The sequence below is a fragment of the Lichenostomus cassidix genome, chromosome 2, assembly GCF_008360975.1.
Source record: "Lichenostomus cassidix isolate B80296 chromosome 2, HeHo_3.0, whole genome shotgun sequence".
Lineage (NCBI taxonomy): Eukaryota > Metazoa > Chordata > Aves > Passeriformes > Meliphagidae > Lichenostomus > Lichenostomus cassidix.
The window spans coordinates 79,937,102-79,964,305 of record NC_139482.1 but is presented as its reverse complement, the minus strand read 5'-3'; the positions used below and the strand labels follow the sequence as shown (position 1 = coordinate 79,964,305).

The 27,204-nt window shown below is 39.1% G+C and overlaps 1 protein-coding gene across 5 annotated transcripts in view; it reads right to left on the bottom strand.

The window, feature by feature from the left end:
- The window catches only part of CTNND2 (catenin delta 2), a 638,189-nt gene that overhangs the window by 32,389 nt on the left and 578,596 nt on the right, over positions 1 to 27,204 (bottom strand). For all 5 annotated transcript variants that reach the window (XM_085052133.1, XM_085052132.1, XM_085052134.1 and 2 more), the window contains 2 exons: positions 4,043 to 4,253; positions 668 to 752 (listed from right to left, as the gene is read on the bottom strand). In XM_085052133.1, coding sequence (XP_084908259.1) covers positions 668 to 752; positions 4,043 to 4,253 — 296 coding nt within the window. The remainder of the gene's footprint in view (positions 1 to 667; positions 753 to 4,042; positions 4,254 to 27,204) is intronic.

The window sequence follows — 27,204 nt, the reverse complement described above, 5'->3', positions numbered from 1 at the left end:
ATTCTCATTTACTAAGTAGACACTTGTGTTTAAAAAGCTACATAGACTGTGGTTTCACAGTGTTATATTACTCTACTCCAATTCATTTTTCAAGAGGTTAGCAGGCCTGTGGGAAGGGCATGGTACCATGGACTCAACAGACTGCCTGAAAAGCAGGTATATAATGCCACTGCCTGCCAGCTGATTAGATGTGAAGCTACCAGGTTTCAGCCCAGCTCCATATGTAGCTGGTCCCTAAGCATCACTCCTTCAGATACTCTTGTTTACAATCTCATGAGGAAATTTGGGAGCTGAAGGGCTGGAAATCTGGTAATCTCCTCAGAAAAAGGTGGGGAGGTGTAAGAAGGACTGTTCCAGTAGGAGAGCTTACACAGGTTTGTCCTATGAACAGAGTAACTCTCCAGGGTTGTCAGATCCAGTACTTTTTGTATGAATTTATTTTGAAATCAAATTCACACCCCCTTTTCACCACCACACATATTTTCAAAGGGCATTTTTATGTTAAAAGCAGAAATTACAGAAAAACTGATAGCTCCAAGTATTTGAAACTTCAAACTCTAAGTGAATTTCCAGTCACATAAACAAATATTTTGGTCTAAAGTCTCTCAGCCCCCAAATTTGGATAACAGTTGAAAGATAATAAATCTAGAAAAAACCCAAGCCTTACCTTCTTGTAGAGACTTCTCAGGTCTCTGTACTGCCACATACTATTGAGGACCTGAGATGCTGCTTTCACCACTTTAGGCGAATGCCTGTTACACACATATATTAAAAAGGGAGAGAGAGAAAAAAAAGAGTGAGAAAGAGACTGTTATGTACACCATTCATCCCAATTTTCAAATGCATTGCTATGGATTTAAACTCAGAATTACAGCGTGTTTCAAGTATACCATAAGATCTTTGCTTGGCATCTTGGAGAACAATATGTTTTCAAGCAAGGGCAATATATCTCATTTCTATAGTTCTAATCAATCAGTGAGGAGCAAAATGTGTGTGTCTCAGTACACACAGGGATTTCTGCTGTGAGCACAGTAGGAGGAATATGAGGCAGCAATTGGCAAAACTGTTGAGGACCCAACTGGCTTTATATACATCTAAGACATGTTACAACTTTTGGAATGAAGGACAAGGAGTCAGAGCAAGATTTTCTTTCTCTGTAAGCTGCCAAACTGCAGCTCAGCACAGTGTGCTCAACTCATTAAGCTCCTCTTAGCAGTGGATACAAGAAACTCTAGATGGGTGATGAGCACTGGTTTTGAAACGAGAAGCCAAGATGTAGAAACACAACCAATTATAAAAAGCTATGATAAATTTCATTAGCAATCCAAATGCGGACTTGGATTTTGTTGACACCATTTTCCTTTAATGACAGCAATACAATGTCATGTCCAAAATATTTTAACTTCACATGGGCTTTCTTTTCAGACAGGTTTTGAAAGAAGATCTAAACTATTGTTACAATCAGTTGGTGTCATATATTCCTGTTGGACTAGGTAATTTAAAAAAACCTAAAATCAGAGAGTATCCATCTCAATAAAGAAGGGTCAAATAGCAAAGGACCAGGAAGATAACCCAGCCCATTAAGGAAGCATACACTGTGCTGGATAAAAAACACATATAGAGCAGTAGAACACTAGAAAACCTCGCAAAGGCCAAAGTCCAGAGTGAGGACTGATGGAGTTCAGGGCAATCATTGAGGTGATTTATGTTTTACTCAGAAGAGGCACGTGGATTGCAAAATCAAAGAAAAAACAGAAAATCAGCAGCCTAAGTTACTGCTTTGGGCATGAGCCAGGCTTTGCTTCATTCTGTGACTTCTGAGAAGGATCACTAGTAGGCTGACACTCAACCTGGCAAAGCATTGTTATGACAAAACTGATTCATTAATACATTTCCCTAGTAATTTATTTGGTGCTTTTTTTCCACTTCTATTCTGTTTCTCACCCAGAGTACAGCCGTAGGTGGGTAATTGGTGAGTAAACAGGATTTTGATAAACCCTTTCAAGCATAATTGTTTTTATTATAATTCCAGCTGTACTGGCTAGTGGGGTGCTGGTAGCATGGAGTAACCAGGAAAATAACTGTGCCAACCACTCCGTGAGTACTGAGGAGAGGCAGGAGCTATGTGAAGCTGATATGGGCTTGGCCAATATAAATAACCTTATGAACACCAGTTCTCTCATGCAGTCATACAGGGAGAGCACTCAAGCCCTGGGCATATTCCAAAGGCTAGCAGGGACAGCCCCACACTCCTGGCACTCATACATACCAGGATGCATGGCCAGTCCAGTATCCTGCACATTCAAAAGCTGCTGCTTCATACTGGACAAAATTATTTCATACAGAAGTGTTTTACTGTACTAAAGTGAGCATGCCAGAATTTTCTATCAGTCCAACAACCAGCAATTTCAATTTTCAAACAATGAACTACCTGTAAGAAACCAAACCAAACCAAGAGCACACAGTACTGACATTTCTGAAAGCTGAAAAATGGAACTTTTACTTAAGACAGGCATTTGCAGCACTGTGTGTTGACAGGTTTTCTTGTTCTAGAACTGCGTAACTGTAAAAATAGTAACACAGGACTGCAGCTCAAAGAAATTGAGAGGAGGGATACATATAATGATTTGGAAGGGCATTTTGGAATTACTCTACCTGGGCTAAATACATTAATTAGAAATAGATGTCTTTCACAGTTATGAGAGATATTCAGACAGGGAATTATGCCCTTGAATCCTCCTAAAACTGCCCATGATACTTCAAAAATTCCAAACTCAACAGGTATTAGTATTCTTTACCAGATAATAAACATGTAGACAAATGCATTATTCTGAGGAAAAATACACATTCAGCTTAGGAGAAATGGATATGAACCTGCTTGCAATGTCAGTACATTTGATCTAGAAAATACAAATTAAAAATTTAAGTAGATTTAATAACTACAAAATGCAAATATAAATAAATTGGCAAAGCATATGGAGCTCCCACAACTGGAATCACATCCTTGGTCACGCTACTACTTTTTACCCTTTACAATTCGAATGCAAGAATGTTTCAAAAATGAATTTGGTATGAAAGGAAAAGGGTGACAATAGAGGAAAAGAAATGTGATTAAATTATATTGTCAATGCTCTGATCACATAGGCGAGCATAAGTTCTCATACCAAATGTAGGGTGCATAAATCTTTCCTTCAGGTTGTGGGGCTGGCTTTGTGGGGCTCTTTAAGAGCTCTGATGCTGCAGTAGGCTGTGTGATGACAGCTCCGAGCAGGTGGACTGATGGGTTTTGTACACTACAGTGAAGGCTTTTTGTTTTCAAACTGCCATAGTCCCATTGCACTATACTTCATCAGGCTGACAAATATGAGAACCAGGCTATCTGTTTTAGGCAAAAGAAGGATAAAGAGTGAACTCTTCATGAAGAGTGTGTACATAGCCAAACAGACAAGATGAAACCACAGCTGTTCTGAAAATGTCACAGTTGTGTGCAAGACATTTTTTGCCTCACAAAGCAGCCTAATGCTCTCACCGAAGCAAGCAGTCAGAAAATCCATGGATCTACTACCAAGCTGGTGGCAGGGAAAAGGGTGCTGTGAAGAGGGACAGTGACTTTAAATTCTTCACTCCTAGAGCAAGAGGAGCAGTAACAGAACTGTGGTGAGGTCCTTCCTTTCAAAGGATCCTTCCACCTGCATGTCACCCCTTGTGCAGGGTGCAATCCAACTACTCTTGATCCCTAATGTTTATCAGCATCTTCTGCAATTGCTTAGAGGTAGGGGTGACTGTAGATAATTACTGTTCCTTAAAATGCACATGGAATGCACTCCCTGCAGTGCTGATGGCACATCAGAAATAAACCAAAGCAGAGGGAGACTTTTGGTATTGGCATTGTCTGGTTCTTGTCACCCTTCACATCGGGCATACGATTTCTGACGAAACTAAAGGATTCAACTCACGATTGCACAGAGAAGGCAAACACATTCAGGACTAGTAATAACTACTGGAGAGGTTAAAAAGGTGCAAGGTGATTTGCAAAACATACTTGTCTCCTTTACTCTTAGATATGCCAACCAGTTTCTCAATGCCGCCTGCGTCTCGTAAGGCCTTGGCATTCTCCATGTTTTTAGTGATGACTTCATGCAGAGTGCAGCAAATGGCAGTAACGGTGTCATCAGACATGGCCTTGCTCGCTGAGCTGTTGCTGTTGTTAGCGCCTGGCAGTCGGTGGACCAGATCCCTCATGGCATACTTGCCTTTGTTGAAAGAAAATGAAGGGAGAATTCAGAAGATACAGCAATAAAGGGTGACGGAGAAGCACAGGGAAAACACGCAAGACTAATAGCACCATTTGCATCACTGCACGTAATCTAATTGGATACTGATATTATTTTGGAGCAAGCCGTATTTATATGACTGCACGTTCAAGCATTTCACACATTATGGACTCTGTTAATATTCCCACACTGCATCAGTCAGAGACTTTGGATATGGCTACATCACACCCTTAAGAGAATGGAACTGTGACAGTAAAGGCCAAGTATATGCATAAAGATAACCTGAACACCACAATTCACAGAACTTGGCAAGTCCTCATCTCCCACCAAACCACTCACAACTTGTTATTATAAATTAAATGTGCATCAGTTGTTCAAACCGCAACAGTGAATGCAATTCCAATTATATTATTTGTGAAAAAGTCTTCTCTGAAGACTTCTTCACTGTACAAGGTTAATTCTACTCTACATGCAGCAGTTTAACTGGGTTTTTTAGTGCTTCTTAGACTATATTGCTCAAGAGGACACCATCTTTTCCACACATCCTTAGTTGTATGCATGGTACCGACCAGAAAAGAAGCCTTTCTGACATCTATTTCAGTCTGGCATTTAGCAAGGATTTACTGAATAAAACACTAACCTGCCGAACTTAAAATCTCCTAAAATAAAAGGAATTTTTAAAATGGTCATATCGAATACTTAAGGAAAAAGAAATTACATTTGGATTTGATTATATTTTCCAGCCTAAATGATTCTAAGATTGTAATTTTTGTCATGCTTAAATGAACAGATCTCTTTCTCAATATTGCACCTAGAATTCATGTAGTGCTTGTGAAAATAATAAAAAAACAGCTTCTGAGAATTTATATACGCACATACATACATATATAAAAATATACATATATATATATATATGCAGTGTAAATGTAAATGTAAATGTAAATATATATAAATATAAGGCAGGACTAGCACCAGCACAGACACAAGAGAAGCCTCACATCAGTTCTAGAGGATTGCTATTATGGTAAATGGCTGCTCAATCCTTCATTGTGATGAAGACAAGATCAGAGAAGGCAAAGGCCTGATGAAGTTATTACTGAGGTCAGTGAAACAACTCTGAATCACCTTCAATGCAGCTGTGCTAGGAATTTGCATATAGCAATCACCATGAGTGTATCATGCAGGATGAAAAGGACAGGAAAACTGGGAAATATGAACATAATTAGTAATCTAATCTACATCACATTTTGTGAATGATCAGGTATGATTATTGTATATAATATGATAATTTAATCAGATTTTTGGATAACAGTGTTTATGCATACTTATCGAAAATCTTATTTCTGAATTCATAAATTCAGTTGTTTGAATCTCTATGTGAAAGGAGATGTAAGAGGAAAATCACATCTTTAACTATCAGACATTGAACCATTTTTATTTCTCACAATTTTGCCTGATGTGATAGAACCACAGTCAGTCGTTTCAACAGAATATTCATAATACAGATAAAAACTAAAATCTCTGTACTGAACTGTTAAAGATTATGTTAAAGATTTTGTGGTAATGTGAGGTGTTACAAAATACTCACTCTACATCACGTAAAAACACTCCTGATCATAAAAAGCATTAGACTGCCCACAAAATGTGTACAGTAGGATTTGAATCTTACCGGTGTGCTGCAGTACAAATACAAATCCTGTCCTCAAACATTTTTATTTCTTTGAACTTATTATTTAATTTACTTGCAGTATTACAATTTTAAGTGATATTATTAATATCAGATGTAGCGCAGTTGTTAGCATCACTTTCTCTTTCAGAAATGATTTGTTTGAGCACACTGAAAATCTTCTTTTCCTTTACACATTCAAGACACACTGTTCCAGAACAGTCTGAAATGCTATTTTCATCTACATCTGTTTGTTCTGTGTAACATGAACACATTAACAGTTGTATATCACTTACAGTGATTACTTCAGTTTGCAACACATATCAAATTAAGCTGGTATTTCAAGAAATAAAATAAACTCTGATTTGATGTAGCTTTTAGTCTTGTAGTGCAGTGTCTGCCACTGGTGGGGAGTAGGTACAAGTAGATAGATCCAGTGAGCCATTCTGCTTTACTCTGTGCACACATCCAGGAACAGACCAATGTTTCTTTTTCATTTTGTACCTCATTTAAACTGCAACAAATCATCTTAGCACCTCAGTATTCTGGTGGAATCAGTCCACGATAATCATTCCATTAGCAGTCAAAGGCTGCATCCTGGAGCACTGGGTGTAAGGAAATCTGGATTGACTGTCCCAAGAAGATTTCTTTCCTGGAACTGGTCTAGTATTCCAAGCAATAGTATTCACACCAGTACACATGCCTAGACACATGAGATGCTTCTTACAATAAATAAAGGCTTTGAAGCTATCAGGGAAAGCTCAGTAGGAAAACTAAAACAAACAATCAAGCATGGTATAAGCATTCCAGACATGCCAATGCTCAGCAGTTCTAACATTTCTGCCATGCACACCCTTCAGTGTGGCATGAGAAGATCAAATCAGATCTAGATATTTCAAAACAAAAAAACAGGCTTTTTACAGATAATGTGTAACAGTGGGACAGCACAGCATTCCTTATTCTGAGTAGTTGTAGTAATTCCAGCCCAATATTACTATTCAATTCTTAATCAGATGCATATTTAAACGAAAGTATATTCTGAGTGGGTTTGGTTTCATTTTGTCACTGCCTTTTTTTCCCCCTCCTAAGAACTGCATCAAATTAAGCCTTTGGAAAGGAAGTACCAGAAGACTCACAGTACACCTTTTGAAGACCTAAAATCTAGTCACTCTGTTTCATTTGCAGCAGCTGTGCAAGCTGGTGTCCAGTCTGGAGACACCTCTATCATTGTCAATGCCAGGCCCCTAGTCCTGCCAGGAGCTGCCTGTGGGGGAGACAGGCTTCCCTCTCCTGCCCTGTCCCCAGCAGGCAGAGAAAGACAGAACTGCCACTTCCAACAAAGCTGCTCACCCATGTTGGTAAAGCAGCTGACTGCAATTCTGACAGGCAAAATGTCCTTCCAGGGGTTCACCAAACAAAGGCAGCATGCCAGCTGAAAGAAGGGAGTGGCTGGGCTACAGAGTTGATCTAAGCCACTGTTTACATGCTCTTAAAACCTGTTAACAAGTGTTAGCACATTTTCTGTGGTTTGAGTACTTGGAACACTTCGTTAGCCACGTGAAAATGCATTGAAAAAGCAAGAAATTTGCTTTAATATAGTGTTAAGTCACGGAAGTTGAAAGTTAAGGACTATTCTTTATACCGCAAAAAGTTTTTCTAAAACTATACATACAGTTAGTTAATAAATCACTGTACTACATTCACAGAAAAAAACAAAAGTTACTGGTTAATTTCTCTTAACTCAGTTCCTACTGCTTTACTATAGACATGAAGAAGAGAAGAGTCATGTTTCTAGCACGAGCTACAGAGGAAACCTTGCTCCACAGTGCTGTGAGTGTGAAGTAGTGCCACAGGTACTCTTGCATCAGCCCAACACAACTGACAACTCCCACGATCCCTGATTTCTGCACTGGTGTATGTTACACTCTGCAGAGCATTTGCATTTAGAATTACTTTTTTTTCCATGCTAAGAGACTCTTCTGAAAGCAGACTGAAATGTATAATGGAAACCAGTGCTGGAATGTCAGCAAAGGGTTATCTAGCACTACTATTAACTAGCACAACTAGAAGGAGAGCTGGGCAATTCAGCCAGTAGCACAAGAAGCCTCCCTGAATGGAAGAAGTGAGAACTGATGAGGGTGCTGGGAAGAGAGGTGGATGTGTGTGAGGATTATATTAAAAATAAATAGCCTTGTTAATTTTCATTAGGGTCCATACAGAACTACTTTAATCTACAAGCAAATTGATTTTTTATTTTTAGTATTTGAACATTACACATTGTAATACCCAAAACTGATTTGAAGCTTTTAAAGAGGATTTTCATAATATGATTAAACATAGCCAACAGCTTGACGAGGAAAAAAGAAGTTGCACTTATTTGTTAAATTTCACTCTTAAAGGAAGGAATAAAGACATTAAATTGTCTTGTGGGTGCTTGGATGACAATTTTTCCTGATACTATAAATTTAATATTTATTTTTCTAAGATAAGACTTCCATCATTTTCATATTAAGAAGGTGATTCATCTAACACCATGCACTAAGTCTTTGACTCTAAGATGATAGCATTTGCTTATTATTTCAACAATGCAGATTTAATGTATTTTCCTTTGCATGACAAAAGTCTCAGCACCTTAATACCTGCCTCTGTTACTTAATTCAGGAAACTTCTCACTTCACAGGATCAAATATCTGTCCTAAGAGAGATTCTGCCTCCAGAGCCAAACAGCAGCGGAAACTATTCTTCTGGTAGATTAAATCAGAGCAAAATCATCACAGATAAGGTTCTACTTCTGGAAGTATTTCCCTGCTATTGCCTTGAGACAAATTCACTGCTGTTGTAACATCACTGAATCCACTTCCATTTTCACTCATCACTGAACAATGCCTTTGACACATTGGCAAATTTATTAAATAGTTGTGACATGGTTCCTAGTTTGAGAGTACAAGATTATGAAAATTGACCTATTGAAGAAACAAGAAACCCCAAACAGATATTAATTCAAAGTAAGAACCCTGTCCTAGAGATAGATCTTTATAAAAGTAATTGTTCACCATTCCGCTCCTCCAAAGATATCCATTGACTCACATAGTGTAGCTAGTTAATATAAACAAGGCAAAAAGATGCCATACTTTGTTGTAAAGACGAAGACATTCTATTCCAGAACTACTGGTGCTTGTATGTCAGAATATATGTGAATTTTCTTCTCTTTGTGCTTACATGTGCACTCCACTTGGACATATGTGGTTTTGGGTACTTTCACCACTCCTGCATTTTTAATACCACTCAACTTCAGTATTTCACAGCATTTATGGAAAGAATATCACTGGAAGAGCTTTTATTTTTACTTTCAATCATTACTTAATAAATGTGCCAAAACTGTCTGCTCAATTCATCTGGAACAGATTTTGGTCACAAGTCAGTGTATTCAACTGATAGCCAAATAAATTAAAGTTTATTCATCCAATGATGGCAGTGGCAGAAACACCACTCTACATTTGATAGTTCATTCCTGCACCATGTTTTCACCATGGTCAGATACCATTGCTTTATAGTGTAATAGGTTACCACTACTGGCACTAGTGTAGCACCTGGAAGTGCACCTCAGGGTACAGTTCTCACTGTTCCAGAGGAGCCCTGCACCCTCTCTGAGCACTGGAAATTTTCTAGCACATACTGAGGTGAAAGAGGGGGTGTAAGAGCCCATGAAAAAGGAATGATTATGCTTATTGCAATATGTAGCTAACTCTGGACTTGGACTGCCTAGACAACACAAGTTATATTGTAGGCATCAGAGCAGCAGTCAACCTCATGTCTTGTCAGAGGGTAAAGATCTGTTAGTTTCCATAAGGTGATTTTCCTTCACTAATGAAACACTCAAGGGAGAAAACTACTCTGAATTTTAAAGGTAAAATAGGCAAAGAGGTAAGAAATGCAGTCATGCTGGGTCATAGAGCCAAATGGTTGTGTTTTTTTGTGGGGCAGAGGAGGAAGCAAGCCCAAGAACATGAAACAGGGTCATGCCACATCGTTAGGCCAGGAGTAACGGCAGCAGATGGAAGGAGATAAACCTACATCTTTGAAAGCAAAAAAGGCTGCAGTACTCAGGTTGAGAGACACTTGACCCACTGAGTAGATGATTACTCCTCAGACTTTGGGGTGAGTCAAGAATGAGAAAAAATCTACTGTATGAGGCAATGTTGGTTTATGAAAGAGGACCCCTTTTAAAAGAAGGTGTATAAAAGAAGACAGAGCAGCACAACCTGAAATAAGGGTCATCAGCCAGCACAAAGTTTAATGCCCTCTTGCTCACCGCTGAATGACATGACTGCCTGCCGACAGACTTTCCACTGCAACCACAGGGTGAGTGACTTTGCTCTCCACTCTACTCTGTAAGATTAAGTCTCTGGCAGTGCTGACTGCAGGGTATATTGCATGAGAAGGACTGCAAGTCTCACAGTTTGCATACAGCAATGCTCTCTTCCTTCTATTGGGGACCCTCATTTGACATGACTTCAGCAGTAGACAGAGCAGGTTAATGACACTCCAAAGCAGTGCCTGCTGTCAAACCCCACAGCCTGGCCTGTGGTAGCTCACGGTCTGTGATGCTGCTCATTGCAACACATCTGTTTCTTATTCCTAAAATCACCGTGCATGAATTGTTACAGGAAGAAGAGATTGGAAAAACCCCTGGAGCAGTAGGACTGAAAAGCATGCCCCAAATAGCATGAGCCTCACCACTTCTAGCAACTGTCAGAGAACACAGGATTCCGGATCAGTTTGGGATGTAGGTGTAAAAAAAAAAAGATTGATCCATTTTCAGGTAAATATGGGGGGGGATCTCTGTATCCAAACAGATGGGGGTAATGTGGTTTCAAATTCCTTTGGATACTTGAGCTACTTGCACAGAGTTAGTAGACCTATGGAAGACATACAGGCTTCTGGAAAAGCAGATGTAAACAAAATTGGATACCCTTTGGTCCTTAATGTTTAATGCTTATCTCTAGGCACCTAGATATCATTCTCAAAATGTTTTTTAGGTACTCAGGTCCTTTTACTTCTTATGTTAGGGACATGCACAAACGTTTGTAATCTCTGGCACTTGAAAATAAATATATATTTCACTACATAATGGTAATTGACTACAATACTGCAATTAGCCCTATCAAAAAAACCTATCACCTTAGCTCAGTCTTTTATAAGGGAAAGAGTGATGAGTTAACTTAAACTGGTTTTACTAAGCAGTTCAAACCTCATGGGCTGGAAGCCACTGTTTTAGTTGCTTCGCATTAAGCATAGCTTGCCGATTAAGTTGGGATAATGAGTACTTTGAGCTAGAGAACAATACCAGATTTCATTTCCTTGAAGGCTTTTTTGAATTTAAATTTAAAGACTCTGTGGAGATAAATTACTTTTTGAGAATAAAGAAAGAATAAAAACCATTACACACACATGCCCTCCTGTGCCCCTAAGGATCCAGGTGCACTTTGCTGATGGCTGCTGAGACAGAACAAAGAATCAGGTGGAGGTCTCAGACTCCCTCTTCACTTCAGATAAATGATACACACTTTCAGTTTTTCACCACCTCTGATGACAGGCAGCAAGATTTCAAGAGATAAGATTGGTATTTGTTATGGACCACGACAAAGAGGAACAGTATCTTCCCTGATGCATTATATGTGATGTGTCAGTCATTGGTTTTCTTTTTTAAAAATCTTTTTTATCAAGAATAAATTCAGCCATGAGTGGTGTAGCTCCCTACAGGGAGCAGGAATAGTCATCTTTTACAGTTTTAGGGAAGAAACCCTCAAACTTCTACAGAGTGATGAAAGCACGTAAAACACCAATAACTGTGTGGCAATGTCAACTGAGATTTGCTTGTAAAAGAATCAAATATCTAAAAGGGTAACCAGTATAGAAGCTTTTATCTTTTGAAAAGGATTAAAGATGTTGGTTCTATATTTTGCAAAAGAAAGGTATGAGGAGAACAAGGAATGACAAAGGGCACAGCCATAACAAGGATGAAAGAGCAGCATGTACAGAAGCTATTAGCACTGCACAAAGACAAAAGAGAAGCATTTTGGTATTTTGAACCTGAACATGCCATGGGAAATCACAACTGGGTGCAATGCAATCACCACTTTTCAGCAATATGCTTTCTCAGATCCTTAATAGATTTTCTTTCCTGTAGCAGCATTTTAATCCAGTAACCCTCCTCCTTCACCTTCTCTAATCCCAGAAACATAACTTTTCCATTTAATATGTTTCCTGCCTCCTTCTGGCTGATTATTTTTCTTGTTTTCAACTCATCTTCTCAGCACTACCCTTTTCCCCCTCTATTATGTGACTAATAATTTTTCTTCCTTGAGCTGCATCCCCTCAAACCTTTGGGTCTTAACTGTGAAGTTTTCATTGTCCTTTGCCACTTGTAAATCTCTGCATCTGCCTTGTTCGCCAAGGCTTTTCCATTCTCTCCTCATTTTGGTTTAAATACCTACACTTTGATGCTTAGCTAGAAGCTGCTTTTGTCACAAGTCTGCATTCCCAGCCCCACCCCACAGAGAGTCACGCTTTTTAATGTTCTGGACTAAAGGACTTGCTAGTTTCCAAGCACAGATTTTAGACTCAAAAACACCAGTGTGTTTAAAAGCTATTGCTCTTGTACTACTCTCGTTGCCTCTCATGTATATCTCAATTCCACAGGCAGCTATTTAATCTGCTGTTACTTCTAATACTGACTTTACTCCTCTCTCAGTGGAACTCCTTCATATTCTGCTCGCCTCTCACACCGCAAGACTATAGATATTCAGACTTTATACTAGCAATTATTGTGACAACTAGAGACTAAATAACTTTCAGGGCTCTTTGGCTGACCATAACCTGCTAATTCATGTTTCAACACGTGCTTTAAAGGCTAGATCCATGTCTGCACTTTGCATGCAAAACCACTTCAGTTGGCTCTGATGGAGCCAAATGAATGCCATGAATGAATGAAATGCCAAAACTAGAGCACTGTATTGAGACCCTGCTGAACATCTCTGCCTCTTCCATCTTTGCTGCTGTCTTTTTGGCAGCTTTCTTGGTATGCACGCTGCCTGCCATGTGGATTTCTGGAGAAACTAGCTCTCCTTCAGGGTAGTTTATGTTTGTAGCAAAACAGTCAGAAAACTAGTGCAGAAACGGATTTATATGTACCATGGCCAAATGGATTTTCCGTTTCTTAACAGCACCTCTCACCCTGCATAGTGGATGGCTTCTATTTTGAATATTCATCCATGTATCAGTCAAGCAATCCTCCCTCTCTCATGCTGGAGAAGCAAAGCAACTACCAAAACACAGGCAGTCCAACTCAAGGGTGTGCTCTCTGACTTGCAACCTGGTTTATGAAGATGAATTTGGGAAGAGGTGCAAGTGTTAATTTGTTGAGTGTCTCACCCATGCTGAGACTATAAAAGAGTCAGTCCAAGTTCAGCTTGACCTGCCTAATTATCTGCTGACCTGGTATGCCAAAGAACTGCTGGGTCCACAGAAGGAGAAAAATCTCCACTAATAAGATTCTGTTTGTCACCCTCAGCAGTGAAGAAAGCAGCATTTTTTAAGGCAAGCTATCAGATGTATTACTACTCTTCTGCTGTTTCCACTCTTGGCCAAAAAAAAAGGATTTGGGTGGTGGCTTTGGTCTCCCTTGCAGTCTTAGCTCTGGAAGGTTGTCTGAGAACAAAAATGACATCCTCAGGCTTAATTATTGTTGGATCCAAGGAATTTATTCTCGCATGTTTGGGTTTTATATCCAGAATGGATGGAGTCCATGCATGCAATAAGTCAATTAATTTCCTTTCTAATTAGTTTTGATTGCATTTCCTGCCAGGTATACAAACTAGAAAACACATGGAAATGAGTTGTTAGTCTACCTATTGATTCAGGTGGTGCAAATATATCCAATTAACCAGCTCCTTTACACACCAACAGATTTATTTCTTGTTTAGACTGCACTGTCATCTTTCCTTTCATCTTTCCACTAGCCCAAGGTAAAAAAGATTCTGCAAGGGAAGTGATTCCTCAGTTTAATTGCTGCAGGCTAAGTTTTCTGATTACTGGAGATGGTTTTAGTTCCTTGCTATGCTCTTCCCTGCTCCCTGCAGAGAACAGAGCTTTTGGAAGGCTGAATTTTTAAAAAAATATAGTCATTTAATTAATGTTATGATTAATCAGTGCTGCTAAAATGCTTTGAAGAGGAAAAGTGCTATGTGAGTGTTGAGTAGAATTTTAGTTTTATCTGCATTATTTTGTGAGATAGGATAATATTTTGTTAATAGTCTGATTCAAGGGACTTTAAATTAGGGAATAATGAAGAAATAAAAATGTAATCTATTTTTGGAAAAGTAAGTTTGGGCTTCCACATCTATGCCCTGATGCAACACCCACTGAAATTAATGAGCCTGTCTACTAATGTTAAAAGGTATGAAATCGGATTCATAAAAAAGTATCTTTTCTTCTCCACTTTGATTCTTATTTTGTGTCCAAAACAGAACAAGATTCTGACAGGAGTAGCCAGAGAGACCTGCAACTAGACATTATCCTGTTTTAACTATCTATGAAGGAATTGCAATTTATTTGCTACTCTTTTTCTGCTTCTTTACTTGTGCAATAGTGTTGCCTGAAAATCATGAAGAAATTTGTCCCCATGGTATGGTCTGAAAAACCAATTGTTTTTGCATGCTTTCATATGCAGTTAGGACAACACCATGGTGAAAATGTGAAGATTCTTGTATTTAACAGAGGTGTACACTAAAACATTAAGAGAAATAAAATCCAAATGGATCCTCATGATCTTCTCTGCTAAATAAAGGTTATATAAAAAGCATAAATGTAAATGCATTAGCTCAATAAATACAAATCTTGGCAAAGTGGTAGCGTCTTTTGAAAACAACACTTTCAACAGACATCAAAACCACTTCAAGTCATATTGCAATGTTCATCTCTTATGTAATTACTTCAATCTTCAAATATTTCTTAAGCTACTACCATGAAAATTACATGGAATAGTTAAGATAATTAATCTGTGCATCATGGCAAAACAATACTGAGGATATGTATCAGCATTTCACATTGCTTTATTGTTCACAATAAAATAAAATCATTTATATTTCAGCAACAAAATCCTGGTTAGCTTCTATGGCTCAGTGAGACCATACACTAATTTTACAGATTTCAGTGTTTGGGAGAAGGACATAAGAGAAAAGAACAAGTAAAAGAATAGCAACAGAAAAAGTGATAGGTGTTTAAAAATTATTTTTTAAAACTTTAAAGACAATTAATCCATGAATGGCTAAGAATATAATACACTATTTGGTTTTTTTCCCCTGCAATTTGGAATTGTTAGCAAATACCTGATGAAAACAGTGTTCATTTGTTGAACTACTAATGTATCAGTTTAACTAAACCAGACCATACAAAGGTCTGCAACAGTAATGAAGCTATAGGTACATTTATTAAATACAGGGTCTCTCACATTAGTCATGTAGAAGGTGGACATGTAGTTGGTTTTACAGGTACTTTTTAGAGGTCAATTAATTTTGCAGATAATACTAATGTTCTGACCCAGTTAAATTTCTGTTCCCTAGAGAGTGTTTTGTCTTCTTAGAAACGCAGCCACTGGAAAAGAGCAAATTATATTGTAGTTCTGTATTTTAATTCACCTGAAACTACTACAATATGAGACCTGAATACAATAAGTATGCTAGCAAGGATATGATGCACAGTGAAAGTAAGTTCTGTGTTTTCATAGGAACGGCAATAATGCATCCAGTAACCTTTAAAAAATGAGTATTATATCAATTTTTGTTTTGACTACAACACAACTAGTTCTTACATTTCTCATTAAAAAATTTCTCAGCTCTTCTAAGGGATACAGCTCAATATTAGTTGTGTTTAAAGAAATTCCCAACTGCTCCATCACAGTATGGATCTACTGGAGCACAGTTCTGTTTGTTCTTCCTCAGCAGGTGAGAGTCAAAGGGTTCACAACGTGACTTAGTTTTGGGCTGTGCTACTGCTGATCCTTTCAAAGTAGCAGTTCCAGGGGTCACCTTCAGGCTAGCAGCTGATCAAGTCATCTCTCTAGTGGCCCTCAAAGGAACTTTGCCTCCAGACATTCATTTGAGGTTGCTCATTGTCATTAAACTGTTGTTTTTCTTAACCTGAGTCACAGCTGCTTACCTACAACTCAGTAACATGTGGCAGGAACATTGCCAAGGCTGTGCTCTCACTCAGTTCCATTCTCTTACCTCCATAGGATGCAAATGCCCACATGGCAAGAGTCAGAGTACGTACATATGTTAAACCTGTTATGCTGGACTTCATCTCCTTCCTGGAGATAGGCTGGATAGAGGAGATCTGCTTAAGGCAAAGCCCATAACCTCTTAGATTCTTCAAATTCACCTCTCTCAGACCTCTGCAACATTGGCTGACCTCTGCTACTTCCACGGAGAGGCTGAGAATTGGGCAAATATTCCAGAAGTATTCTTCCCTCTCCAGATTCGTGAAAAAGACAAATCTGACAGGGAGCAGCTGGCTCCTGTGCTCCAGTGTCTTATTGTAAATGATCAGAGTGCTCTGAAAGACTAGGAAGGAGTCAGAGTGAAAATTTTACATGCACTCAGCAGCCTTGCTACTTCCCTGAGGTGTGGCAGAATATAAACTACACTCTGCGTTGCAGGGGAGGGATGGGAGATCAGGCTTGGAGTGCTGGAACTGACATAACAACAACAGAAAAACACGGCTGAAAAATAAATGCTCTCAGCTAAACAAAACAGGTAAGAGGTCAGAAGATGACCTAACCACAGGAGATTCAGAGGACAATATTACCAAAGGTAAAACATTTCTTGATTGACTGCTCCTCTGAAAATTATAAATCTGCAGAATGTCATGTTCCCTTTGTGAAAACAACCTTTGCTGTCAGTGTTACCTTGAAAAACTTTATACACAAATATATGACTTTGCATAGCCTCATGCTAATAGAAGCATTTTCCCCTAATTAAAATTAGCACTGATGATTTGCTAAAATAATCCTTAGTTGTGAAATCCAAATAATGTATGAAACATATCACTTTAAGAGTACCCTGAGTAGCACACAGTCTAAGAGATCCTGCAACTTTTCTCCTGAGAGGAGTAAGTAACAGGACTATTTTTCTCATGTTGCACATTAGATCCACCAAACAGCAGGTGAACTCTGAACACCACCATTGCACATTCTTTTGGTACACACAGCTTATGCTGCAAAATCTGTAAATTTGGACTAGGAGCATTTTTATCTTTCTTAAGATTGCAGAGGACTTCTCAGAAGAAAAGGTTACAGCCTGTACCTTGAATAAAGTGCAAGAACAGCCATAAACTATCAGGGTCTCTCACTGATTAATTAAAACACTAAGCTCCCTATGTTAGAAAGATTAGCCCATCTCTGCTTGTACTCCCCAAAGGGCTAAGTGTGTAAAACTGAAATGCAACCATGAATGAATGAGGTCCCTAGCATAGCCATGCTTGATCATGGACCTTGGTACTTCTAGCAAAAATTAACTAGAAGTTTATGCAAATAATTTCCTTAGAAATCATAGAACAGCGAGGTTGCCAGGATTCTCAAGAGATCATCTAGTTCAACCCCTCTGCTCAAAGTAAGTTCAGCTCAGTGTTCTCTTATACTCAGATGGAATTTCCTGTATTTCGGTTTGTGCTCATGAACTCTTGTCCTGACAATGGGCATCACCAAGAAGAGTCTGGCTCTATCCTCTTTACAGCCTCTCATCAGGCATTTAAACACATGAATAAGATCTCACTGAGCCTCCTCTTCTCTAGGCTGAACAGCCCCTGCTCCCTCAGTCTCTCCTCACAGGAGAGATGCTCCAGGCCCATAATTATTCTTGGGGCCCTTTACTGAACTTTCTCCAATGTGTCTGTGTCTCTCCTGTACTGGTGAGCCCCAGAACTGGACCTGCTGCTCCATGTGTGGCCTCACCAGTGCTGAGTGATGGAAGGATCTCCTCCACTGACCTGCTCTTAACAATCCTAACAGCCCAGGAGGTCTTGGCCCACTTTGCTGCTGGGGCATGCTACCCACTCATGGATTTTTTTTAGATTTGTCTTGACAAGGGAAGTGATGGCAATGCAGCGAGTACGGCAAATGTGAGGCCACACTGTTTAAGCCTTTACCCACCTCTGGCCACTAACACTAAGCCCTGACAGCTAAACCTTACCCCAGCACCCTTCTTTAATTCTTAACTCCAAGCTCTATCGCAAAGCCAAAGACCAAACTCAAAACCCTTTATCTTATCCCCACCCTAAATCCTTGTTCTGAGGGCAGCCCTAACCTGCTGTCCCTAACCCTAACCCTAGCCCTCACTGTGACTCCCACCCCCAACATATACCCCGACTGCTTACCAAAAACTCTTCACAGAACTCCAAACTCTGACCCAAAGCCCTTCTCCAAAGCCTAATCCCTCTCCCCAAAAGGCAAGCTCAATGCCCTAACCCTAGCCCTATGCATATTGTCAAAGCCTAAGCCCTACTTCTTGACCCTGAACATTCAGCCCCTCTTCTGTCCCCAGCTCTCAGGTGGCTGTGCCTGGGAGATGGGATGTGGCCAGAGGTCCAGGTGGACAGAATGCTTCAGCTGGACCTCTGGGGGTTCCTCATGCCCCAGCACTTGAAGAGGCAGGACCTGGAGGCTGGCAAGTGAAGCTCACACGAAGGACATGAGAGAGCTGGGCTGGCAAGGAAGGGTTGATTTTGTGGCTGTAAGTGGCCTTTGGGTGCCAGACCATGCTTGTTAAGCCTTTATACACTAACTCTGACCCTAAGCCTGACTCCTAGACTCTACCTCTCCCCAACCATCTACCCCAATCTCAAATTCTAATCCTTGACCCCAACAGAACAAATACACATTCTGAGCCTGTAACAAAACCTGAGACCAAATAAGCTGGTAGAAGTAGAAAATAAAGTGCCACAAGAAATTGTCAAAAAAGAAACCACAGTTTTTTAGCATGATCTTGCTCTCATAAAGCTGAGCAGGGGCAATGAGGTAAGGTTTCATTTATCACTGTCTCAAGCAAACAGTCTTCACTGTGCAACAAAATTAAAGATTTTACTCCTATTAGCCCTGCTTTTCCTGCAGCTCAAGCTGGTTGCCAGCTTGATTTAGCAGAAACACCCAATTAAAATTCCTGCCTATGAATCAAATCCAGGGTAAAGCAAATGAGGTATAGTAATGGATATGATACAATGCACTAGCAAGTGGCAGTGGTCTTCCCTTTAACAATTATGTTACATACTCTATTTAAATGGCACCACTAAACTAAATGGATCTTAAATATCATAGCACTGCTCCTAAAAAAAAATCCACTCAGATAAATGAAACTTTTGTGAAAAAACATGAGGGAAGGACAACACGAGTATTGGCATATCAGCTTTTGAGTGAGACACGGTTAACAACAATATTGTGCAGCCATGCGTTCATTTAAACATGAGCTCCTTATTAAATATGAACAGCAATACAAAACACATTTGCAGTCATGTTGTATGAAATTTATAGCAGACAAACCATACTGAAAAGATTCTTTAAAGATCATTAATATAAAGCACTCTCTTACCAATTATGAGATATTCTATTGGATAGCTCTTAGCTTCCAGATTTATCGACACGCATATTCTTATCTTTGAAAATGTCTGAAATGTATCCTTAGTACATATTCATCTCAAACATGAAAAGTAAATATCCTGAAGAGTATCTTGAAACCTGGCCCACTTTTGAGCTACGAAATCCTCTTCTGAAAGCAAATTAAAGTAGATAAATCTGTCATTCATGTTCAAGTTCTCTTTGTCCTGGAATTATTTTTCCTTTCAGAGACTGAGTCTGATAATGCTGTCCTTATAATATACAGAAGTATTTGACTTTACACAGATACACATGAAAAGATGTTTTTATTAACAGAAAGTAAATTTCATAATTACATGTAGAATCAGAATAACTGAGGCTGGAAAAAACATCTGGAGTTTGTCTTGTCTAACCTCCCTGCCCAAAACAAATGCAGAACTAATGCAATGCAAAACCGTAAGAAGATAACTGCTGATAAATAGAGAACTGTTAAAAATGCATGTATTATATCTCATACAGTTGACATAATACACTAGATGGCACATACAGTCCCTTTGCTGCTCCCCTGTCAAAAAGACTATTATGCATAATGGACAAAACATTTAAATATGATGAATGTGTCTGTTCATGTGTGCACATGTGTTTAGCCTCTTCTTACAGCACACATTTTAACCAGAATTTTAATTATATAAAAACCACAATGGACTGAATTCTTTTTTGATATGAATATATTCTGGGACGTGAAGGCAGCAAGAGTATGCAAGACAAAAGATTACCTAATACAGAGGAGAAAATCTCTATTTATTGACAGAAAGGAATGGAAATGAAGATGGAACTGGTGCAAACCAGATGAAAAAATGTTTGGATGGTGCTACTCAGAACAGGTACTAATGGTTCATCATTGAAATTTATGCATTTATCAAAAGAATTCTGTAGAAAATGAATTAAGTATGAATTAAGTTCTGTAGACAATCTCCATATCCATCCTGTGTCACATTCAGTTGTACGGATGGTGACAGAGACAAGGACAGAGGCTGAAAAATGTTTGAGGACTGGTTTAGACTTCCATTATCTTGATTTTGGAAGATGGAATTCATGAAAGTCAAATGGATAACATTATTATACAGAGACAGGAGATGATTATCTGCAGAAATACAGAATGAAGAACAACTTACTTAGTAGCAATTCTCAAGAAAAGATCAGGAAGCCGGAGAAGATCACAAGATAGGCATATGTTACAAGACGGTTGCTGTGACAAAGACAGCTATTCAGGAGTCTATTAACAACTATTCCTGGCAGAACATACAGATAATGCTTTCCTCTGTGCAGAGCTTATGGAGAAATACCACTAGTCTGAATGGTGGACTTCAGGAAAGACATGGACCAACCAAAATGAGTTCAAATGAAAGCAACAAGTGTAGCTAAGAAGACAGACCAAACTGACTGCTATCTCAGCTGCAACTATATATTCAACTACTCTAATTATACCTCTTCAACCTGCAAACAAGGCACAATGCTGTCTTCTTTATCGTACTGTACCACAGTCGCACCATTCTTGCTCATTGTCTTCATGACTGACATACATGGCAGAGGAGGCTGCACATCACCACGAGAAGGCAGAAAAAGCAGGGTTTATAGGAATGGCTTTAGCAACAGCATTAACATTATTTGATTGATATTCAGGCTTGCTGAACCCTAACACTGAAGGTATTGTATCCATCCCACTGTCAAACTTGGGAAGCTGCAATGAGCTGTGTGCTTTTGAAAATGGTTGGCAAGAACTGGAAGATTTTCACGGCAACTGTGATTTATGTTGAGCTTCATTTGTCAAGAGATTGTGTTTGAGTTTAGGACTTCCAAACTTGCACTGAAAGGGCTTGCAGCACTAGGTAAGGTTTTATTGTAAAGCAGTTGTAAGAAGGAGTGAGTGTTTTCTGAATCTGTTAGTTCCTTTAACAGGGCCTTTGTCAGGGAAGCTTTTCTGAGGATAAAAAGTGAACTGCACTGTGTCCTCTCTAGAGGATCTGGAAATTGCTGGCTTATTCTGAGGTGGAGGAGGGTCAGGCACAGAGTTAACTTCAGAAAGTGGAGACTTCTGATATGTTGGGAGAGACAGGACAGGACTACCAATTGACTGAGGTTGTGTATATTGTATTTTGAAGGAGTAAGAGGTGGAGCTCTAACTTGACGGATTGGCTCATAGTGCTTTTTACTGACAGGGCTATCAATTGATTCAGCATTAGTTGGTTTCCCCCTAGAATAACTGCTGAAGTTCAGCTGATTCTGCAAAGGTATTGGTTTAGTGGGCTCAGAATGATGGCTGGCAAGAACCTGCACACAGACCTCACTTTCAAAACTCCTGCAGTCAAAATATAACAGCTGCTTTTGATAATACTCTGCATCTTCTTCTGGATCATAATGACCTGAGACCTTTGCTTGAGGTCTCTGTGGTTTAGGGCCCTGTAAATATACTCCTTAGATGAAGCACCCTTTTAGCTTGGGAATGAGGGCAATACTTGCTGAAAGATAAGGTAGTATGATCTTGCAAAAAGAATGAACTGCTTAACTTCGTGGTGTTTGGAAGAAAATGAGAAAAAGAGGTCCAAGAAAAAAAACTAGACGAAAATTGGCAAATTCATAATTTGAATTCATAATTTGAGTCATCAGATCCAGGTCTCTGAATGCTCTCCTTACATTTTCTAATTGCACAATTATTTGAGTATGTTTGACCACCATCCTTCTTTTCTTACTCACTGTTGTCTGCTCCCTTTCTTTCAGAATCAGACAAAGCAGAAAGCTGAGACATCTTACTCTCCTCCACTCCTCTTCATAATCCAGGGAATATTCTTTTCTTATTGTTCACAGCCTTCAGGTGACTTGGCAATTCCGGCTCCTGGGTCAGCTGCTGCCATGGCCAGATGGCCAAGTGCCTGCTCTGACTTACCTATCCTGCAAGAGTTAAGCACACACTGATGGGCCAATACTTAAAAGCACATCCCTTTCCAGGAAAGTAAGTGTAACAGCTCACCTAGGACACTTTCCTCTGGGTTCCCGCTGTAATCTAATCTACCCTGTGCCCCAGGAGCAGTTAAAAAGCTCATGCCACCCTAACTTTCAAATTTGTACCACTGTTTCTGAAAGTACTTCCATCAATTCTGTAATAATGGTGTGCTTTTTAGAATTCCTTCTAGCGGGTGATGTCTAGACAATTGCTGCACACTAATTGTCCCTGATCACGACAAAGCCACGTGATTATTCATTCACAGTTTCAGAAACCAAGGCAAGACAGGTCAATGCCCAACTCAAGAAGCCAGCTAAGACTTAAGTGTTTTTCTCCTCAGGAATGACTCAAGCAAATGAACTCTTCCAGCTTCAAGATGTGATTTTTTTTAGTGTTTTCTTTGTAAATAATTTCATTCTCTTACTTTGTTTTCTTTGGTGGCAACTCTACAACTAATGTCTAGCCACAGGGCTCCAAATTGCAGCTTCTTACTAATATTGCCAGACTAACAGTTTGTGATCTCGTAATTTTTAAGCAGATTTTAGAATAAAGTGGGGAAGGAAAGAGACAACATTTAATTTTCATAAGAATGTGGGAAGGGTTACAATGAAGCTAATCTCTGACTCTTAATCGATTTTTGTGTTGTTTGAAGATTGAACTAGAGGTGCAGTTCTTTTCTTTTTCTCTTTTTAATAACTTTGCCTCAGCTTTGAAGTTTCTGTAAGCTGAGCACAGCTTATCAGAAAAGTCCTAGTGAATGAAAGATGCTTGAACAGGGCTACAACTGAACAAGATGAATTTCAGTCTCCCTAGGAAGAGGCTGAGCTCTTCAGTGTAAGGCATATACATATTCAATCCCAAGGCAGAAGAATGGATTTAACAAGAGTGGATAATGCACAAAAATCCATCCTCAGAAGCCCTGTCTCATAGGCTTTGCTTAAGATGTACTTGGTATCTCAGATTGTTAGTGGCTCACAAGAGAGAAGGAGACATGGCCTTTTCTTTGGGGCTTGATTTAGACATTGTGGTACAGAATTGTACAGCAGAGGATAACACCTTTAGCTGCTAAAGATTTAATACCAATATAGGGAAATTATATATGCCAGCTTGCCAACCTATCTGCTATCATTATATTCCAAAGGAGACTGCTTTCGTCTGTCCAAAGAACACAGCTTATCTGTGTTGCTATTCTAATTTTCCAGTAAGGCTTGAAGGAACTGCCAAAACTGGTTGGTTTGTTTTCTGCGGGAGGGAAGAAAGGGGAGGGAGTGTTTTCAGTAAAGTAACAGTTTACAGTGGTGCAATAATACTAAGACAGGATTCATGGTGGCTGGATTCTAACAAAATAAAACAACTTTCAGGCTGTGGGCAGTCCTCCAGTATGCACGTGTGAAAATTTATCATTCCGAGCCTCATAAACACTACTGGGCCAAGTGTGAGTTTTTCACCTCTCAGGTCAGCTGCTCATGTGACTCATTTGAGTTTGTTCTGTTTAACAAAACTTTGCCTGTAAAAGGACACAGTCATCTTTTTGCTCCCTCAGCTCATTTTGACTGATAAGTCAAGGAGTGCTGATTCAATGTGATGTGTTAATGATGGGCTGGATAGAATCTAGAAGCAGGAGGATGCTGTGTCCCTGACTGCCTCATGGTGAATTACCATGTCTTACGTTAGGGAACTGTAGTTTCCTAAATATGCTAACTCAATCAGCTGAGAACCTGTAATTTTAAAAGTGAAAATATAAATCCCACTATTAAAAAATGAAGTGTATTATATAATACATTTAACATGAATTTATTTCTATTACATATACTTAATAGGGTAAATGCAATATTTTCAAAGGATCAAAGTGAATTAATTGGCATCCAACTCTGTTTTTCATAATAAACTATTAGTCCTTTAAAACCTATGCCATGACTGAAAACAGAAATTCAGTTCTTAATTTACCATCAAGTGCCTAAGAATTTTACCCAGATGTTATTAACATGGTAAGAACCACTTGCACTTTCACTTTACTCTCCTACTTAATTAATTGATTTAAAGTAGACCTTACCATTGCTTGGCATTGTTATGATGATTAGTACCTATTCAGCCTACTCACTCTATCTTAATAATGCTGCTTTGTTACTCTGAGTTGAATCCTGCTTCTTAGGAACTTGATGGGAAAATTCCTTCTAGCTTCCATGAGAACAAGATTAAGCTGACAGCAACAAGATTTTCTTCTAGTTGTTGCAATTGTATGCCATAATACAATGTCTGTTTTACGTGAAGGGACTAATTTTCTACAAGCATGGGTACTCCTCACCACAGCTTCTCCTCCTCTGTGGGGCAGGTAAAAGACTGGAATAAAACCTACCTAAATACATATAAACATACACACATATATATAATGTGTGTGTGTAGTGTTGTAGTGTGTGTATATATTAATATAAATGAAGATTAAGTTAAAGACACTCTACATCAATTTGATATGCAACTACTTTTGCAGAAGATATTCAGAGGTGAATCTGAAGTAAGTTATTTTAAAGGCAAGAATAAAAATGCCTTTCTACATAAGGTTTTGATTACATTTCTTACAACCTTTTTTTCCATGTGTCTCAAATAATGTAAAATTCATGTTATTGCTATACAATTGAATTATGTATCAGATCAGAATCTACTAGTCTACATGTGATTAGTTCAATAATAGGCATCACTGTTGAACATTAGAGAAACTACATTTATTTCCACTGATTCGAATGTAATCAATTTCAAAGACAAAGTTAAATGTTAGGAAAAGAGTCTTCACCCAGAGGGTGGTTGGGCACTGGAACAGCTCCCCAGGGAAGTGGTCACAGCTCCAAGCCTGACAGAGTTCAAGCAGTGCTTGGTCAATGCTCTCAGGCATATGGTGTAACTCTTAGGGATGGTGCTGTGTAGGGCCAGGAGTTGGAATTTGATGATCCTTGTGGGTCTATTCTAAATCAGGATATTCTCTGACATTCCACAGTATTTCCCTTTTACAATCTGCAAATGCCTTACTAAAAATGCAACATTTTGAGCTACTATTACAATTCCCTCTGGTAAATAAAGCAAACTTCAGTATTTGAGCAAATTTAGTTACAATTATCGACACCATTATGGCCTCGATTCCACAATAAGATTGTTTGACCCTGAAGCCTATACACCATCACACTAAAACTGTGATTTAAAATTTAATGAAACTTGTCTTAAATAACTTACGGATCTGCAATGATGTCGCTGAGGTTAAATACATTTAAATTGTGTTCATCCACTTCTAAATTAGGAATTAAGGAGTTTACTCTACATTGCTTGAAATAACAAACATGTCAGTTTACCCATTTCTGACTCCATATGGCACCCTTACTGAGATTTTGACCAGATAGGTAGATGACATGCTGGGCAGAAAACTGGCTGGACAACAGGTCTTCCTTCCCTGTATGAAATCCAACTGGCAGGTGGTTACTAGTGATGTCCCACAGCTGATGGTACTGGGGGCAAGACTGTTTCCCATCTTCATTAACAGCCTGAATGACAGGTGAGAAACAAAGACTGTGGACAAGGAGATATTGGGAGGAGTAGTCAATATACCGGAGGGCAGGACTGCTACTGAGCTGGACAGCTGCACAGGAAACTCAAAGTTCAACAAAAGTAAATGCACCCAAGATTAAATAAGACCCTCTACCAGCACAGAGATAGATGTCAACTGGTTGGAAAGCAAGTTTTAAAAAAAGCCCTGTAAAACCTAGAAGTGCTGGTAGACAAGCTGAGCATGAGTCCAGAATGCACCTTTGCAGCACAGAAGGCCAGTGACATCCCGGGCTGTATTAGATGGAGTCTAGCCAACTCAACATAGACAAAATTCTTCCTCTCTCTCAAACAATTCTGCATCTAGACTACATCTGGGGTGTTGCATCCAGTTTTTTTTTTTGCCTGGTACTAAAAGGCACCACAAAATACTGGAATAAGTTCAATGGAGCACCACAAAGACAGCTGGAAGACTGGAACACATAGCAGACAAGAACTCCATCATCTGGGCCTTAAAGGAAGGTTACTGAGAGGTCTTTCTATTGTTTACAACTACTTCATGGAATGGTGTGGAGAAGATGGGGTCAGGACTGTCTTAGAGTTCCATCATCTAAGAAAAAGAAGCAAACAGACATGCTGGAACACAGGAAATTCCAGCTGATAAAAGCAAGGCTAATTTTACTATGATGGTGGTCAAACAACAGAACAGGTTGCCCAGGGAGGTTGAGGAATTTCGATCCCATCAGCTGGACAAAGTCATAAGCAACCTTCTGTTACTGTACCAGTCTGACCTCTGGAGGCCCCCTCCAATCCAAATAGATCCAGTAATACCAAATTCAGTCTTTATTTCACTTGCAGACTGAAGCCTTCCCTCCAGCCTGAAAAAGTTACTTGATTTTTTAAGGGTATTTTCTAAAGTTACCCAGTTAACTTAATTTTCTAGGCTTACATGGACTGAAAGGAAATAAACTGGCAAAATATCATCTAGTGACCAAATGAATTTCATAGTATTTGTATCCCAGACTGTTGGTAATTACCTAACAGCTGAGACCACAAAGACAAGCAACTTTAGATTTCATTGTTGATTACT